The sequence below is a fragment of the Argiope bruennichi genome, chromosome 3 (genome assembly GCF_947563725.1).
Source record: "Argiope bruennichi chromosome 3, qqArgBrue1.1, whole genome shotgun sequence".
NCBI classification, from domain to species: domain Eukaryota; kingdom Metazoa; phylum Arthropoda; class Arachnida; order Araneae; family Araneidae; genus Argiope; species Argiope bruennichi.
In genome coordinates, this window is record NC_079153.1 from 23,880,378 (window position 1) to 23,897,909 (window position 17,532).

The 17,532-nt window shown below is 27.3% G+C and overlaps 1 protein-coding gene across 1 annotated transcript in view; it reads left to right on the forward strand.

Moving 5' to 3' along the window:
- LOC129963894 (GATOR complex protein MIOS-like) overlaps positions 1–17,532 on the forward strand; it is a 39,421-nt gene that overhangs the window by 14,423 nt on the left and 7,466 nt on the right. Inside the window, exons 15-23 of the mRNA XM_056078483.1 lie at positions 216–359; positions 820–892; positions 4,205–4,397; positions 5,308–5,379; positions 6,557–6,669; positions 7,860–8,029; positions 15,285–15,350; positions 16,268–16,340; positions 16,426–16,606. Coding sequence (XP_055934458.1) covers positions 216–359; positions 820–892; positions 4,205–4,397; positions 5,308–5,379; positions 6,557–6,669; positions 7,860–8,029; positions 15,285–15,350; positions 16,268–16,340; positions 16,426–16,606 — 1,085 coding nt within the window. The remainder of the gene's footprint in view (positions 1–215; positions 360–819; positions 893–4,204; positions 4,398–5,307; positions 5,380–6,556; positions 6,670–7,859; positions 8,030–15,284; positions 15,351–16,267; positions 16,341–16,425; positions 16,607–17,532) is intronic.

Below are 17,532 nucleotides of genomic sequence, written 5' to 3' on the forward strand. Positions count from 1 at the left end.
GAAAAGGGGATAAGTTTATTTATTTATTTATTTTTTTTAATGTCCAAATGTGTTTGTTTTATTATTCCATTTTTATATTTGAACAAATGTTGGCTCCCATTATAGTTTCTTCTTTCTCTAAATTTATTTATTTTTGAGTTAAAGTAAATTAAATCATGATTTGAATATCTGTACTGTTTTTACAAATTTTGATCTTATCTTTTATTGTATTTCAGAACTGGTCTCCTACATCTGAAATCGTGTGGACTTATGGTAGAAAGATTTTGCAATGTGTTGATAGCAGAGATGAATTTTATTCTTGTTTGAATGACATTTCTGTGAAAATGAGAAAAAGAGCTTGCCAAGGATATGGATTAAAGGTATTTTTTTTGAAGTGGCTGGATGATTTTTGAATGAATTAAAAATAAACTGGTTTTATTTAAAATGTACTTTTTAAAGGGTATTTACTTTAGTTGTCAAATTGCCAATATTCTTTACAGAATTCTGTCAGTGGTGGAGTTCAAAAATCAAATGAGGAGGATTATAATTATTTAAAATATTTTAATAAATTGCAAAGCTATTAGTTTATACTTGTCAAGTATGCAGTAAAATAGTTTTTAAGTATATAATTATGATTACAAAAGGAAGGAAAAGTTTCATTTTTCTTATTATAAAATATGTTTTGATTAAATAATAAAAGTAATAAGCAGTTTTCACAAGACATTATCTGTACTTATTACAGAAGACATTGACTGAAAATGCAATAAATAAACATACCTAATCTTGTAAAATTTAGAAGCAATTAAATTTTTTTATAATTATATTATTTTCATTTTATAGATGCCAAAAATCTGGATGAATGCTGAATTAGCTGATGATCCGAACTTAAATGGTGTTTGGATGTGGTTAGATTATATCCTTTTAATAAATATTAATATTTCTAAAAGTAATTTATATTTTTTCTGGATTAAATTCTTATATTTAATCATTGCTTTGAGGGCTATTGTATAGATTTGTTAATTAAGAAAGTACAATTTTTATGTAATATTTTGTAGCATTTTTAGGAGTGTTTAACCATTTTGTATGATCAATTCACTAGCATCCAAGAGTTAAGATATACCTCACTTTTTGTGTTCAACTTGCAAGCTAATATTAACAAAAATACAATATGTTACTGAATTGTTTATTGAACAATGTGCTGCATTTTGTATCAATTTTGCACTATTCATTATTTATTAATGAATAACTAAATAACTAATTATTCACTAATATCTTATATAAAGAAATAGAAAATTGAAATTTTATTAAAAGAAATTCATTTTGTTAATTTTTGCAAAAAAATTTCAATTTTCTATTTCTTTTAAAAGCAAGGACAGGTCTTTGAGTTCATTCAGGAATGTCATCGTCACAAGACATTCTTTAAATAGACATTCTATATCAACAAATCTTGTCAAATTATCTCCTGAATGAAATCAAAGACCTGTCCTTGCTTTTGGTCATGGGCACAATATTTCTCATTTAAAGGTCATGAGAAAAAATCTTGAGTGCAGTATCTGCATTCCAAAGTAATTGCAAACAGAGGCAAATTTCTAACTAGGCAATTTCTGGGTTAAGATGCAGCCACAGACCAGTTGATTAAAAAATATATTGGCCTAGTTGCCAAGTAAATAAATATATTAAAAATTCAAATTGATTGATTTACGAAATATTAGAACTGCAGTGTATATGTTACAGTAAAAACCCGAAATCAGTCACAACCAGAATTAACTGAGGAAAACACATTCTTACTGCCAGCACTATGGAGAACCTGTTTTATTCGTATTTCAACTGATTTGTTAGACAATATAGTTTAATCCAAAATTATTGTATTAAGCTGTACTTACTAATACAGTGTTTAAGGAAAAAAAATTATCATTGAAGAAAAAATACTTTACTTGGATATTATTTAATACAGTACATTTATTACAAATTACTTATTTCGACAAGACAAACTACTGTGACACTTAGAATTGCAAAGAGAATTACTTTTTACAAGAGTAGCGATCAAACCCTTTTCCAATTCCTACAATTCCTTTTCTTGCTGCTATTCTTAATGAAACTACCTGATTTTGTAACTTGTTCTTGAATCAAGAAAATTTGCAGCAGTACATCGAATTGAGATGTGAAAATCTGTGAATATATTATATTTTTGTATCAAACTTGTACCCTGATTAGTTAGAGTATATTGCATAAATACTTATACAGTTAATATAAGCAATAACCATATATTTGTTGAATAAATACTGAACTATTTAAGTTTAAATATCATTTCTTACTTCGAATACAGTTTATTCAAAACTCTATATTTTGTGCCAGTTTTGCACAGGCCATCTTAATTTTTTTCAAGCACTACATCAATGAGATTTCACAAATCAGCATTTAATTCATATTGCTAATTGTGTTAATTCTTTTTAGAATTTCTTTTAAATTCTTTTTAATTTAAATTAAATGTTTTTATTTTTAAGTAAAGAAATCATTTATTAATAATTATAGCTAGTTTTCTAGAATTTTGTTATTTTAGTCATTTTGTAGATGATTTGTATATTAATGATGTGACTACATAAGAACATGTTCATTATAATTAGTTCAAATTTTTATCGCAAACTAATTGCACAACTAATAATGAATTCTTGAGGGAAAAAACTATTTCTAGATATCTTAATATTACTAATACTGACTAATAAATTAAAAACTAAATAAACAACAGTTAGAAAATAATTAAAGTTTTAAAAAATTCCATCTTTCTACATACTAAAAGAATTTTAATAATCTTTTTTATTATTTATTATAAATTATAATTAACAAATATATTTATTAAATTATATATATATATATATATATATATATATATATATATATATATATATATATATATATATATATATATATATATATATATATTATATAAATTATAATTGTTATTGTTATATTATTACAAAATTATAAATCAGTTTTTTATTTATTAGAATGATTATTTTATACAATTTCTTTCTATCAAAGTCTTCAAAAATTCTTTCATGGGTAAAAAATTAAAAATACAATTATAATTACTGCAAGCAGCTGAGATGGTTAGTGTCATGATTAATATTGAAATGCTTCGTTATGACATAATTATAATTAATTTTATAAAAAAAATTCTTTATTTATTATATCTAATAATATATAATTTTTAATTTTACAGTGTTATAAGTATTTTGTACAATGTTTAATTCATTACTTTATTACATACATACTTTCTTCAACATTTATTTTCTTTTAAAATGCTCAGTTTCTGTTTTACAAAATGTAATTTTATTAATAATCACTAAGAATTTTTTGACGAAATGTTTATAGTATTATGCAGTAGATTTGATTATTAATAATGTACTCACTATCTAATTAAATATTTTGTTAAATTAAAAAAAAAAGAAACAAAAATAACTCACTAGTTACATTCTCATATACAAAGAGAAAATATTGCAATTGTCAAAAATTCAAATTGAAGATTTCAACAAATCGCCACAATTCAGACATTCCTGAGTCCAAAAAACATGTTTCTGGAATTTTGTCCGTCTGTGAACTAAATTTTAAGACCAAATTTTTGGATTTCTATCAAATTTTGAACCCAATGTGTTGAGGGATTTAGCCATCTGTATTTTAGCATGTATTTAAATAAACATGCGATAATTAAAAATTGTAATAACATAGATAGATGAAATTTGGTATGTGGTTTTGTTACTACAATTATAGTTCTGTGTCAAATTTTGTTTTCAATTGGTCAGAAAAAGAGATGTCTGAACTATATATTTGATGTTCTGGTAATTGTGTATTAATTACATGTTGGACATTAATCATAAAAAAATCATTGAATTTCACAGACAAGATTCAGGAAATTTGCTAAATTCATGTCAAAGATCGATCTATAATATGATCTAACTATTGTTTGCCATTGTCATGCAGTGATTACACAAATGTCTTTCCTTTATTATGCCATTAAGCACATAACTCTCATGTATGAAAATAAAAATCTGCACATTCTTAGTGTTCATGGCCTTGCTGAAGATCCACAAGTTTATGCAAGGGAAGGAGTTAACATTTTCGGTTTGCAAGAAAATTTTGAAAAGACCACTCCCATTAGTTTTTATATGGAATCCAGTAAACTTGTTTGTATTAATGATTGTGAAATAATTTTTCTTAACTAAGTCACTAGTCAAAGGTGTCGAAGCAGACACCAAAAAACGTTCTCATCATCGCCACCATCCTAAATATGAAGGTGTTCATTCTGTCATTTGTGGTGAAAATGGTTCTGTAACTTCCAGTCAGAGTGAACCCCAACGAGTTTTTTGGGCTGGCCTCAACACTGTAGATTGCAAAATAATTAAATATATTAGTGAAGAAAGGTATGTTTGTTTGTTTTTTCTTTTAAATTGTTATTCTGATTTATATGAATATTTCAGAATTAAGATTCAGTACCATCTTGGAAAAGTAAGAAGTAACCAGACAATTTCAAACTGCATCCTGTTGCTATTATAAAATATGCATCTCTGAAGAAAGAAAATGTATTACAGATTCCCTTTTTTATTGTTCACCAATGAGTTTTTTTTTTTTTTTTTTTTTTTTTTTTTTTACTAAAATGGAATTTTTAATTTACCTTGTCCCCCATAGCCATTGTTATATTCCCATGTGATATAAGGCTATGCAAAATATAACCATTTTGTTGTAAACAATCGGCCACATCATCATATCTGGCCTGTTATCTTTTTGCCCAACTAATGAAAACTATTTGATTTTTATAGTTCATATGCTATTGTAATTTTTCAATGGTAATTTTATGTATCAATGGACTCTTCACTGTACTTTCAGTTCAAAACAATCCCTTCACATTTCAGTAATAACATCTGTAAATATTTTGATATCACATTTGACTAACAGTCAGTAGGGTGTAATGTACAGTACAGTCCTGCTTTATTCCAAGATATATCATACCTTTATTACTTTTTCAGGGGACATATCAAGAAATTAATATATGATAACTTTGGGGAATTAGTTATTTTTATCGCAATAGCTATTGGGTACTTTTCATCTATTAATGATTTAATTTTATTGTGTTAGTATTAGTGGATGACTTCTACACATTCTACTTTATCATTTTTTATGTTAAATCTAAATTCTCATAAATCTGTGTCTTATTATATCAAAAATTGTTCTTTCTAGTAATGTTTGAACCCTAAATACAGTTTTTCTGAACTATATAAATTACAATTTTTATAATGTATATCATGTAAATAAAATTGTTTGCTTTTCTTACAGAGAACGAGCTTTACAATTATGTGGATGGGGTGCTGATTTAGAATCAAATTCATTCTCCAAATTTCTTGATAGGTAATTAAATTTCTTTCAAATAAATATTAATGAAGTTTTTGCTTTATTTTGTTTGATATTGTATACAAATTCAAAAATACATCCTTTTTTTTTAATATTTTTTTTCGACTATCACATTTTACATAAACTATTTTGGAACTATATAATACAAAATGAAACTGAAAAAAATGTAAATCTAATTTTAGATGTATTGACTTTGTTTTCATTGCATGTCTTTTTATTTTATTCTAAACAATCTTTCCAAATATAGATATTTTTTTTATGCAAAGAAAAGAAATGATATTTACAGTATGAAATGTTTAGTGCTAAACATAGTATTTTTGCAAAAAAAAAAAAAAATAAATAAATAAAAAAAATAAAGGGTTGAAAAAGAGTAGAAATGCTTAAATTATTTTTTGTGTGAACAATTTTTTTTTAATCGATGGAACCTTGATATCGTCATGATTCTTGAATATTTTGAAATCCTTCTTTTAGTCACCAAATTTGGCAATTCAATACAAGGCCAAATAAAGATCCTTAATCACATTCATTCAGCCGTCAGTAAATTATCTATAATTTCTTATCATTTAACTTCCTGTTTAAGAACAGATATCTATATTCTTTCCCTTTATATTTGCTTTCATTGTGCATTTGTTCTTAAAAGTTTTTATATAGCCATATTGAATCTCAAAAGATGGAGCTCATGGGGGGGGGGAGAAAAAAACTTTTCATATTTGAAACCAGCTTACAAAATATAGTCAAAATTTGTTTAAAAGTTCCATTCACAAAAATTTATTTATATTGCCTTATATTATCTGTTTAATTTTTTCTTGGTATTTATTATCATATTATTTTATTTCCTTGTTTAAAATTTATTAAATTAATTTAACTAATAAACTAATTTCAAATGCTAATGTTTATGATTTGCATACAATTGTATCCCAGTCATATAATCTCAATTGCAATTTGAAATTCTGTAAAGCTAATGAATGTAAATATTTTCTTGTTTGAAGTTAATAGATAAAAGTTATATTTGGCATAAGATTTTACTCAATAAAGTAAAAGTTTAGTAATTTTAATATTTTGTTCGTTTATAAATTATTAACCTAGATCTTTACTGTTATATTTATTTGAAAAAGGCTTCTAAAAACAAGGTACTTTTTTATATTATTATAATGATTTGTGATATTTTTCTCAGATTAGAAATTGATGGACAATTTTCAAGAGCAGCCACAATAGCAGTTTTTAATCTAGAAATGAGAAAAGCCATAAGAATCCTTAGTAAAGGAGCTTCATCTAGGAACTATAGAGGTACAGTTTCCTTCCCTGAAATATATCCCTATTCTTTGATATTTTTACTGTACTTTTATTTCCTGCAAATTTTTCAGTGATTTATATATCATTCATTAAGAAAATTTACACTCTGTAAAATAGTAGCTAAGCTTGAATTGTAGTAATAAGTGACTGAAATTTGAACACTTTTTCAAAATATATGAGGCATAATTTTTATCTTGAGTTCAAATTAATAAATTTTAAAATTTTAGTCTTAATAATTTTTTAAAAATTTTAGTTTTAAGTTCCATTTTATATTACATTATAATCTTACATTATTTACAATTACAGTCTTCTTAATTTCAGTGCAAATAAGGAGCCTTCTTTACTTTAATTATTTGCATGTATTTTTAGATTTTAATTTATAAATTTTTAGATTTAAAATCAGTCTGACAAGTATTTCTGAAAAATTACTGAGGAACTTCAATTAAACAATTTTAAAGTGTCTTTAAATAATAATAAAAAAAAATAGTTGTAGAAGACTTTTGTATTAGAGAAGATATTAAAATTATCAGAAATCAGCTTGACATTTTCAATCAAGTTAGAGGCAATTTAATTTTGACTACGTTAGCAAACAATAGCATATAAGTCAATTCTGTCATATCTAAAGGAAAATTTATTAAAAATTATCTCTATTTCGGTTTATTATACAGAGGCATAATGATGTGGGATGTACATGTTCTTAGCACTAGACTGGAAAGCACCACAAGAAGGAAATTAAGGATTCAGATTTTTTTATTTTTTTTTTGCATCTATTTATGAACAAACTGTTGTTTGTTATCTTTTTTTTCACACAATAAATGCTACTTAAAAATTTTTAATACAGTTAGATGAAATCGCAATGTACTCTTTTAAAATTATCTTTGTGGAATGCATTCTTTTCTCATTGGTAATAATCTGATTCCATCATAATCTGTTGAAACGATAAGAATAAAATTATCTATAGAATAAATAGAATTTTTCTCATATAAGTTCTAGTTCATGAATTGAAATAATAAAATTATAATATTTCTATCAGCTTGTATGTAGAGTAATGTGACTTTTGATATAGCATCAGCATTTGATGAAAAAGTTTCAACCCTGAAATATAGATGAAAATGAATTCCGATTTAATCACAATGTTATTTGAATATTCCAAGTTTTAAGAAACAATGATTGTTTCTGTGCAGGATCTGTTGATCTAAATGCTGTAGCTATGGGACTTGCAGGCTATACACAAGAAAAGACAGCCTTATGGAGAGAAGTCAGCAGCTCTTTAAAGTCAAATTTGGTGGATCCTTATCTACGTGCCATGTTTGCTTACTTGACTGCTGAAGATGATAATTTTGAAGAGATATTGGTAAGTTTTTACAGACTTTTATTTCATTTGATTTCTTTCATATTTGTATATTAGAAATTGAGTTTAAAATTCTATAATATTAATAATTATAAATTTAAATCTAAAACATTAAAATTGTAAAAAAATCTATTTTTTATTCATTAATGAAAAAGTTTCTAAATATTTTTTATTAAATTTGTTGTTTAAATATTTTGTATCTGGATAGAATACTAGAACAATATTTGGCTTCTTAATGATTTTGATAACATATTATTTGTCTCTTCCAATATATTGCTAATAATTTATAAATCCAACAAGAATGCTTGAATACTATATCAGTTGCAGTTTCAATTTAAACTTTCAAAGAGAATTAAATTTACTTTGAAAATTTGTTATGTTAAATAATTTTTTTTTTTATATTTATACTAACAATTAGGCACGATTCAGTTTGTTGATTAAAATCAAATAGCCAAATGTAGCATTCTGAAAATAAAATGTTATTACTTCTAATGCTAGCAATAGAATGCCTATAGAGGATTGTTCTTTCTTTTGGGAGAAAAAAAATACAAAATGCTCATTTTTAATTTCAGAAAATATTTTTTTAGTTTAATTTGTTGCTTTAAATACAGTATTTTACATAGAGACGAAGAATATATATTTGTATCATAAATTATTTTCCAGATAAATTTTTTTAAAATAATCCATTATTTTTTTAGCTACACAGTTGTTGCAGAATTTGCTATTTTCATAACTTTCACAGTATAACAAACTGTGAGTATCTTTAGAGCTTCTCCCTATAATATCTTTGGTACGAATTTACAATAAGTGTAAGCTGGTTCATTTCATTTTTTAATAAGTGGACTGTAATCTTATTTAAAATCAAACGACAAATCGAAAGCCAACTTTTTATTTGATCGAGGTTCAATCGAGTCCTCAACGATTCAATACAAAACTGTTCTAATAGCTGATTCCATGTCAGTAGGGTTACAATAAATTTTATCGCCGAAGTCAAGGCAGCGCATGGTTGCTATTTTTTAACAAAGAGCGCCAACGAAGTGGTAACATTCCGCCCCCGTTGCGTGTTTATGCAACAGGAGTTACAATTTAAGATTCAAAGTTATAATCAGCAATATACAACAAAATATTTTTTTTCCGAATTCAAACATGAAAATATATATATCAAAAAATACATAGAAATATAAATAATTATGAACCGTAAATGTTCAATTAAATATGTAAAAATAGAAAATAAACATTTGAATATGTGCAGAACAATATACAGAATTTTATGTACAGATTAGAAAAGTAAGTTTGAATGGGTAGGAGGCAAATTTTAGAGATTGGTCTTTTAAAATGACGATTTTTAGTTATGACAATTATTTCAACACGAACTTTGCCGTCCTGGCCGGGAATAACTTGGCTTATTCTTCCGACACCATTTAAAAGGTGGGAGGTTATCCTCCTTTAGTTAAACCATATCATTTTCCTTAATATTATATTTTGAAAACTGCCATTTTTTTAGGTCTTGCAAATGATTTAGAATGTCAATCGACCAGCATTTCCAAATTTGTTCCTTTTTTTTTTTTTTTTTTTTTTTTTTAAGTCTTTACTAACGGGTTAGTTTACTGTATAGTTCATTTATTATCGAAGGCTCTGGGATAGAATTTATGGGCCTGCCTATTAAAAATTTGCCTGGAGTTAATGGTTCTAAGTTCGAAGCATCAGAAGATAAAGGTGAGATAGGTCTTGAGTTTAGGATGTCTTCTACTAGAGTAACAACAGTTAAAAATTCCTCATAAAATAATTTTGCGTCAGCAACAATTCTTTTTAGATGATGCTTGAAGGACTTAACCGCAGACTCCCAGAATCCTCCGCAATTAGAGGCCCGAGGGGGGAGAAATTTCCAGGAGATATTTTCCATTGCCAAAAACCTGGATAAATTTTCATCAGGAAAATTAACAAGTGAAGCGAGTTTTTTCAATTCTTAATTGGCTTCTATAAAGGTTTTTACTATTATCACTAAAGAGAAGAATTTTTTCAGGCAAGCAATAAATGCTTGTGATGTCAGGTCAAAAACTATCTCAAGATGTATAGCCTTAGTAACTAAGCAAACGAAAACAGCTACATACACCTTATGTAAATTACCCTTTCTTTGATTTTTGTACCTTATGAAAAATGGACCGCAAAAGTCTACACCTGTGTTAGAAAATACAGGGTTGGGATTTACTCGCTCTGGAGGTAAATTCCCCATTAATTGGTCTAAGGTAGTAGGTTTGCATCTAAAACCAGTTATACAGTTGCACACAACCTTTATCGCGATATTTTTGCCTCCAATTTGCCAAAACGTTTGCCGAACAAAATGTAATAATGATTGAGGTCCTGCGTGAAAGTTCTTTAAGTGATAATACTGGAAAATTAGTGTGGTAATTTTGTGCTTTTTAGGCAGTATTATCTGATGTTTATGATTATAACTAACATCTGCATGAACCAATCTATCACCTACTCTTAACAAGTCCGCATCTAAAAAAGCATTTAAGTGAGTTATAGGACCCTTCTTCAAAGTTTCTCCGTTTTTTAGAGTCTTTATCCCTTTATAAACTTCACTTACTTGAATAATCTCTATTAATTTCCTTTTTGCTCTTATTTGTGATTGGGCCTGTTATTTTCGTTTTATTCTTAACATTAAATAAAAACCTGCAAAGAAAACTAAATACACAAATTAATTTTGAATAATCATTACTTATGGCTAAAAAGTCCTTCAAGAAAGGAAGTATTGTTTACAGAAGATAAATTAATGTTTGATTGTGATTTATACAGGCAAGTGCAATTGTTGAATCTTGTAACAGATTGCTTCAATCTGAAGACAGATTAATTCTTTCCATCAACTGCTAGAGAAGGAGATTCGCTGACAACAACAAACGGGGGACCGAAATTACTTTAATGGAGGCGACCCTTGATTTATTGGCAATAAATTTATTGACAGCTGTGCCATCTTCCATAAGAGACTTCATATAAACTACCGCTCCGAAAGCAGCTTCAGAAACATCAGCATAACCTATTATAACAATTCTTTCATAATATTCTGTCAAGATATATCTATGAATTTTGAGATTTTCGATGACTTTCAAAGATGTCACAAAATGCGACCATTCTGGCTGAATTGACTGAGGGAGAGTTTCTTCCCAGTTCAAATGTTGGATCCATAATTTTTGCATAAAAATTTTGGCCGTTGTGATAAAAGGACCAGCGGGACCTAATGGATTATACAAACGAGCTATAACTGATAACACGTCTCTTTTAATGTAGAAAGGCTTAATCTTTAAGTCTACCTTAAAAAGAAAATAATCTTCTTTAGGTTGCCAATTCAAACCCAAAGCTTTTACCGAAGAATGTCGATCAACGAGAAAATATTATTGGTTAGTTTCCTCAGAGCTATTATTTACGAGTTCAGATGAATTTGCAGTCCATTTATGAAGTTTCATGCCACAAGTTTGCAGCATTTGTATTAACTGCCTTAAGCAGCACACGTGACAAAATCATCCATATACACATCTGTTAGTGTAACTTGCAAAGCTAACAGAAATTTTTTCGCTTTATCCAAAGCGAGTTGCTTCAAACAACGAATGGCTAAGAATAGGGCCGATTTTGTGCCGTAAATGATAGTGTTAAGACGGTACGTAGTTGGAAACTCATTCAAATTATCCTTCCATAATATTTTTAGCAGATTTTTTTGTGATTCATCAATTAATATTTGACGGTACATATTTTTAATATCTGCCGTAAATGCGTATTTATAAGTCCTAAATCTAGCTATTAAGATCTTTCACAGAAGTCATTATTCACTTTTTCCATATGACCCAAACTTTCATATTTTGCAGTAAACTCCTTATATAAATTTTGCATCATTGGATTCTTATGCAATCGCTTAACTGTTTGGTTAAGTCTAACGTTAGCTAAAGATTTAGAATCACCCAACAAACATTCTTTCATCGGCATTTTAATTACAAATCGACCATCCTTATTTCTAGTGTGGGTTTCTTTAAAATGCGTCTCGCAAAACTCTTCTTCACTACTAAGAATAGTGTTTTCTTCACTAATATTTTCCACTAACAAGAATTTTTCGATTTCTTTTTCTATATTCTCATTTCGAGAAACTAAACTACATAAATTAGTACATGGCTCCTAATTGTTTGTATTTACAGAGCCACCAGCGACATAACCAAATACAGTATTTTGAAATATTAAAGAATTTAGAGATGAACGTATTTGTTCACCCTTAACAATTTCAAAGAGGGGGTTCAGCACCCAAAAGGGCATCAATTTTGGAACTCCGTGTAAATTCCGGATCCCCAAGCATAACCTGTGGAATTTCTAAATTCTCTAAATTAAAATTTGTTGCCGGCACCATATCCGTAATTTTATCTATTACAAAAAAAGGATTGTGACAAAAAGAAAGATCCATTACAATTGGCTATATTAGCAACAATCTCATATTCAATCGAAGTAGAATATTCCTCCCAATCCAGTAACCGATGTATTTATTTTTTGTTTTTGTAAATTCGCGTTGTCAGCAAACTGCTTTTTTACAAAGTTCGCCTGAAAAGCACTATTAAGTATTACTGTTGCTCTCGAGAAGTGACCATAAATATTCTGAATAAGTACTATTGCGTTTGGAAGTAGAAAGCTTTTATTTTTTATAAGCAAGCTGGCAGAGGAAGTATGCTGTGAATCGGCCAAGGTCACCTCTGTTAGGGATAAATCAGTTTTCGGCTCTGAAGGAAAGAGTAATATTTTCTCCTCCGATCGAAGTCTGTGCAAGAGATAATTATGCTTACCATTGCAGATGTTACACAAATACTTAGATTGGCGACCTGGTTTTAAGCACAACACATGGAGGAAGAGTTTTTTAACCATATTAAAACGTTCCACAGCATTTAAAGCAAGAAAACTTTTGCATTTATAGATAGGATGATTTGCTGGTAGACGACAAACAGGACACTTTGATGAAGTGTCATTTACTTTTGCTACTAAATTACATGGTTTAGAACTTTGGGAAATAAATTTCGATTTTGGTGGTTGAGCGATATTACTTTGCAAATTTTCTAAAATTTGACATCTTTTTTCAATAAATGTTATAAAGGTATCCCAATCAGTTAGCTCATTTGACGTCAAAGTCATTTTAAATTGTTTACGTGATTCTTTATCCAAATCTAAATCCAAAAATTTTAGAGCTCGTAAATGTTTACGTAATTGATCAACTAATGATCTTAAATCTCTGACACTTTCATTGCGACTTTTCAATCGAGAATATTTCATTAATGTGAGTATTAACAATAAGTCTTTTATTATCAAATCTATCTTCCAAAGTTTTCAATAAGGAATGAAATGTATCGTCATTCAATATCATCCGAGCCGCACTTCCAACTAAACATGACTGTAGATAATAAAGCTTTTGCGACTCTGAAAGTTGTTTATTAGAAGAAATTAACAAATGAAATTGAGCTTTAAAAATGTTCCATTCCTCAAAATTACATGTAAATTTTGGCAATGGGATTTCTGGCAGCTTGATATTAACATCATTAGATTTATTAATTTTTGCATTGCCATTTTCATGCATGCAATTATTAAAAAGTTTTTTCAAGCTTACCTCCAATTTTAGGATCTCCGAGTTCGATATCCGCGAAACTATTTTCAATTTCCACTAAATCTTCATCTTTTTTTCACAATTTTGTAGTATTCTTGTCTTAAAAGTTCAAAGTGTTGATTTAATTTACACACTCTATCTAACTTGACTTCAATTTCTTCTATTTCAACATCCTCTTACTGTTGATCCTTTATTGACGTTAATAGTCTAGTTACTTGCGCCTTGATTCCAAAATGTGCCCTATTTAACGAAGTAATGTCTTTCTCCGTTATTATTTACTATTCAAATCGAAACTTAATGAAAATTCAAACTCCAGCTCGACGGACCAAATTTTATGGTACGAATTTACCATAAATGTCAGCTGGTTCATTTCAATTTTTTAATAAGAGGACTGTAATCTTATTTAAAATCAAGGACAATTTGAAAGGCAACTTTTTATTTGATCGAGGTTTAAACCGACCCCGCAACGATTCAATACAAAACTGTTCTAATAGCTGATCCCATGTCAGTAGGGTTGCAATAAATTTTATCGCTGGAACCAAGTCATCGCATTGTTGCCATTTTTTAACAAAGAGCGACAGCGAAGCGTTAACATCTTTTAATAACATTTTTGTTTATCTCCCCTAATTCCTTGTTTCAAACACACATCAAATAGCTAAATTCAACATTCTGAAACTTGCAATTAATTTTGAAATTAAAATTTGAATGAGACATATAACATCTGAAGCTATTCATAATGAAATGAAGCGATTTTTATTAAATCAAGTATCAATTCCAAATTAAATCCATTGGAGATAAAATTAAGACATATTTTTATTATTGTACAAAAGAGGTTTACAGGCCATTTCATTTGGGATATTAATTACTGTTTTCAGTAGCCCCTTTTCTCTGTTTCTCATTCATTTAAATAAATAAACAAAAAAAAAGGGTTTTTAAATTCCGTGGCATCAATATGTAGCATAAATTACTTTCGTTATTGGTTGGTGGGGGAGGGAAGCATATAGTGTGTTTGTAAATGTTTTTTTTTTTTTTTTTTTATTTAATTTGGCTTGTTTAATTTTTTTTATAATTTTGTTTTGGATTTTTCTCACTTTTTTAAGTACTATATTTTCCAAACTTTGTACATTTGGTTGTGGTATCATCGGCAATGTGTTATATAATTTTAATATTTTAAAATTTAATTATGAGTTAATCATTTAACGTTATTAAATCTTAATTCTGTAATCCATCAGACAAAATATTTATAATAATGTGTTAAAAATTAAAGATCAACAAGTAGAAAATAATTAAAACCAAAATATTTAAATTGTATTAATGCAAATATGTTTTTAAAATATTTTTGAATAAATTTATTCTTTTTTCATGAATGTAACTAAATTTATTTTATGAAAGCTTAGTTAGCAAATTTTTATTAACTATGAATTTCAAGTTATATTTGCTTGCAGAATATTATTTAGCAATTATTTATGTAAGTGCTACAATAAAGCAAACACTTTAAAATTTAACTTATAAATTCCTTTCTGTTTAATGTAACCCAGTTATTCTATCATATTCAGATCTCTCTTTCGAATATTATAAATGAACTATTCTCTACAAATATAAGTGTTCAATCTTGTAACCTTTGTTTTTCAGAATGAACAACAGATTGCAGTTCAAGATCGTATGGCTTTTGCATGTCTATATCTAAATGACAGAAAGGTAAATAATGCTTATCATTAAAATATTTTTGAAATTCCAGACTGTATTAAGTGATTCACCCAAATTCTAAATGTTTCAAAATATCATTTTAAATTAAAGCCATATTCAACTTCATTGATCGAATAGTGTTAAATTAGTCATATCAACTAATTCTAATGAGCTATAATCTTAAAATAACAAAAACATGTTTTATTTTAAATTATATTTGCAGAATAAACATAGCATTCTGAATGATTAGCTGTTTTAACAAAGTAGTAAAATCAGATGAATTATTTATGCTGTGAGCTTCTGTTAATGATGTTTAATTTTGCTATATCTCTTGAAAATGGAAAGTGATAGAATATAAGGGATCATTCGTTGCATAATTATTGAAAAGAAAGAAAAAAATTGGCAAATTCAGTACAATGATAGTTTCTGGGAAATTCTGCCAAATTTTTCACCCTCGAGAATGTGCAATAAACATGTGTTTTTTTAAAATTTTCTTTCGAAAATAGATTGCAATAGTGTGATGCGACATTAATAACAAATCTAAGGGTCATGAGTTTTCACCTGAAATAAAAATAGCAAAATCAGTAAAGTGTTTATAAATCATGTCTTTATCTGTCCTTTTCTCTGTAGAAAATATACTGCAAAGAAATGTTTATTTCAATTTCTCTCAAAAATGAAGGGTTGCAAGGAATAAATGGCAATTTGTGATGTACCTAGGAGCCATGTGTTTTCGTATTGAATAAAAATTACCAGAATCGTTGTAGGGATTAGGTTGAGAGATTTCTCCTTTGATTTTACTAATTGTTTTAAATGCATATATGATTAAGGATTTAATTACTTTTTTTTAATTATTTCTTTCATACATATTACTATGTATTTATGATTTTTATGGATTTGCATTTCCTCATTTATTTACAAATTTATAACAGCTTGTAGATTTCTTAGAAGGTTTAAGAAAAAAGATGACTGAAACCGGAAATTTGGATGGCATTTTGTTAACTGGTAATAACTTTTTTTTTAACATAATTAGCCGCCTACTAAAGAAATTATATAACATGAAACTCAAAATATAACTTCAATATTTCAGGATTAACCAATGATGGCTTATCATTAATTGAAAGATATGTGGATACTACTGGAGATGTCCAAACAGCGAGCTTAATTGTGTTACATACTCTTCCCAGTCAAGTATGTAAAGATCCTCGTGCTAAAGCTTGGGTAGCTAGTTACAGAGACCTTCTAGATACTTGGATGCTATGGAAACAGCGGTAAGATGAACTTCGTTGGATTATATTATTTATGTTTAATGAATTTTATTTATTATATTTAGAATCATATATGTTTATTATTAATATTATGTTTCTGAGATTATTTATTTTCGTATTTATCATATTCCATCCAAGATATATCATCCAAAATTTTTCTGCTCACCAACTTATTTCAAATTTTCTATCCTTTGAATTGACTGGATCAGTATGGAAGCAATTAAAATGAATACTCAAAGAAATTAATTAATTAGACAGAAATATTTCCAAGAAAGAGAGTAAATAATTTCAGAATCTGTAGCTTTTCCTTGTTTTTACATTTATTGCTTTGCCATAATCTTTCTTTCAGCTTTAAATGTTTTTGATATTTTTGAACATTATATATTTTACTTTATCTTATAGAAGCAAGGGTGTTCATTTTCATCCACTTGCAAATTATAAATTTTGTATTGAATTTTTGTGTTTGTTGATTTGATTGATTTAGTATATTTTTTTGTAGCAGAATTGTTTATGAACTTTTTCCTACCCATGAAGAGTTTAATAAAAATTTTAAAATGTATGAACTATGTTAGTACAAATTATGTAGTAATGAATTCTAAAGAAAGATGTGTAATCTTATATTGTTTGAATAAGCAAAATTAAAAATAATTAAGGAAAGATACTAATGTACAGTTACTTTTTTACATACAATATTATAATAAAAAGGAGATTGTTTAAGTCTTTCTTGAATTTATAAAAATTCTATCAAAAATTCTATTTACAAAATATTTATCTAGTTGCATGTTAGCTTAATATTGTTAAAGTATAAGGTACAAATGTTTAAAAAATATATAATTTAAATTTTTTTACTGAAATCAAATAAACATTGTGTGCAGGAAATAAATTTATTTCATGTTTCATAATATTTTAATAAAATGCAGTGAGAAATA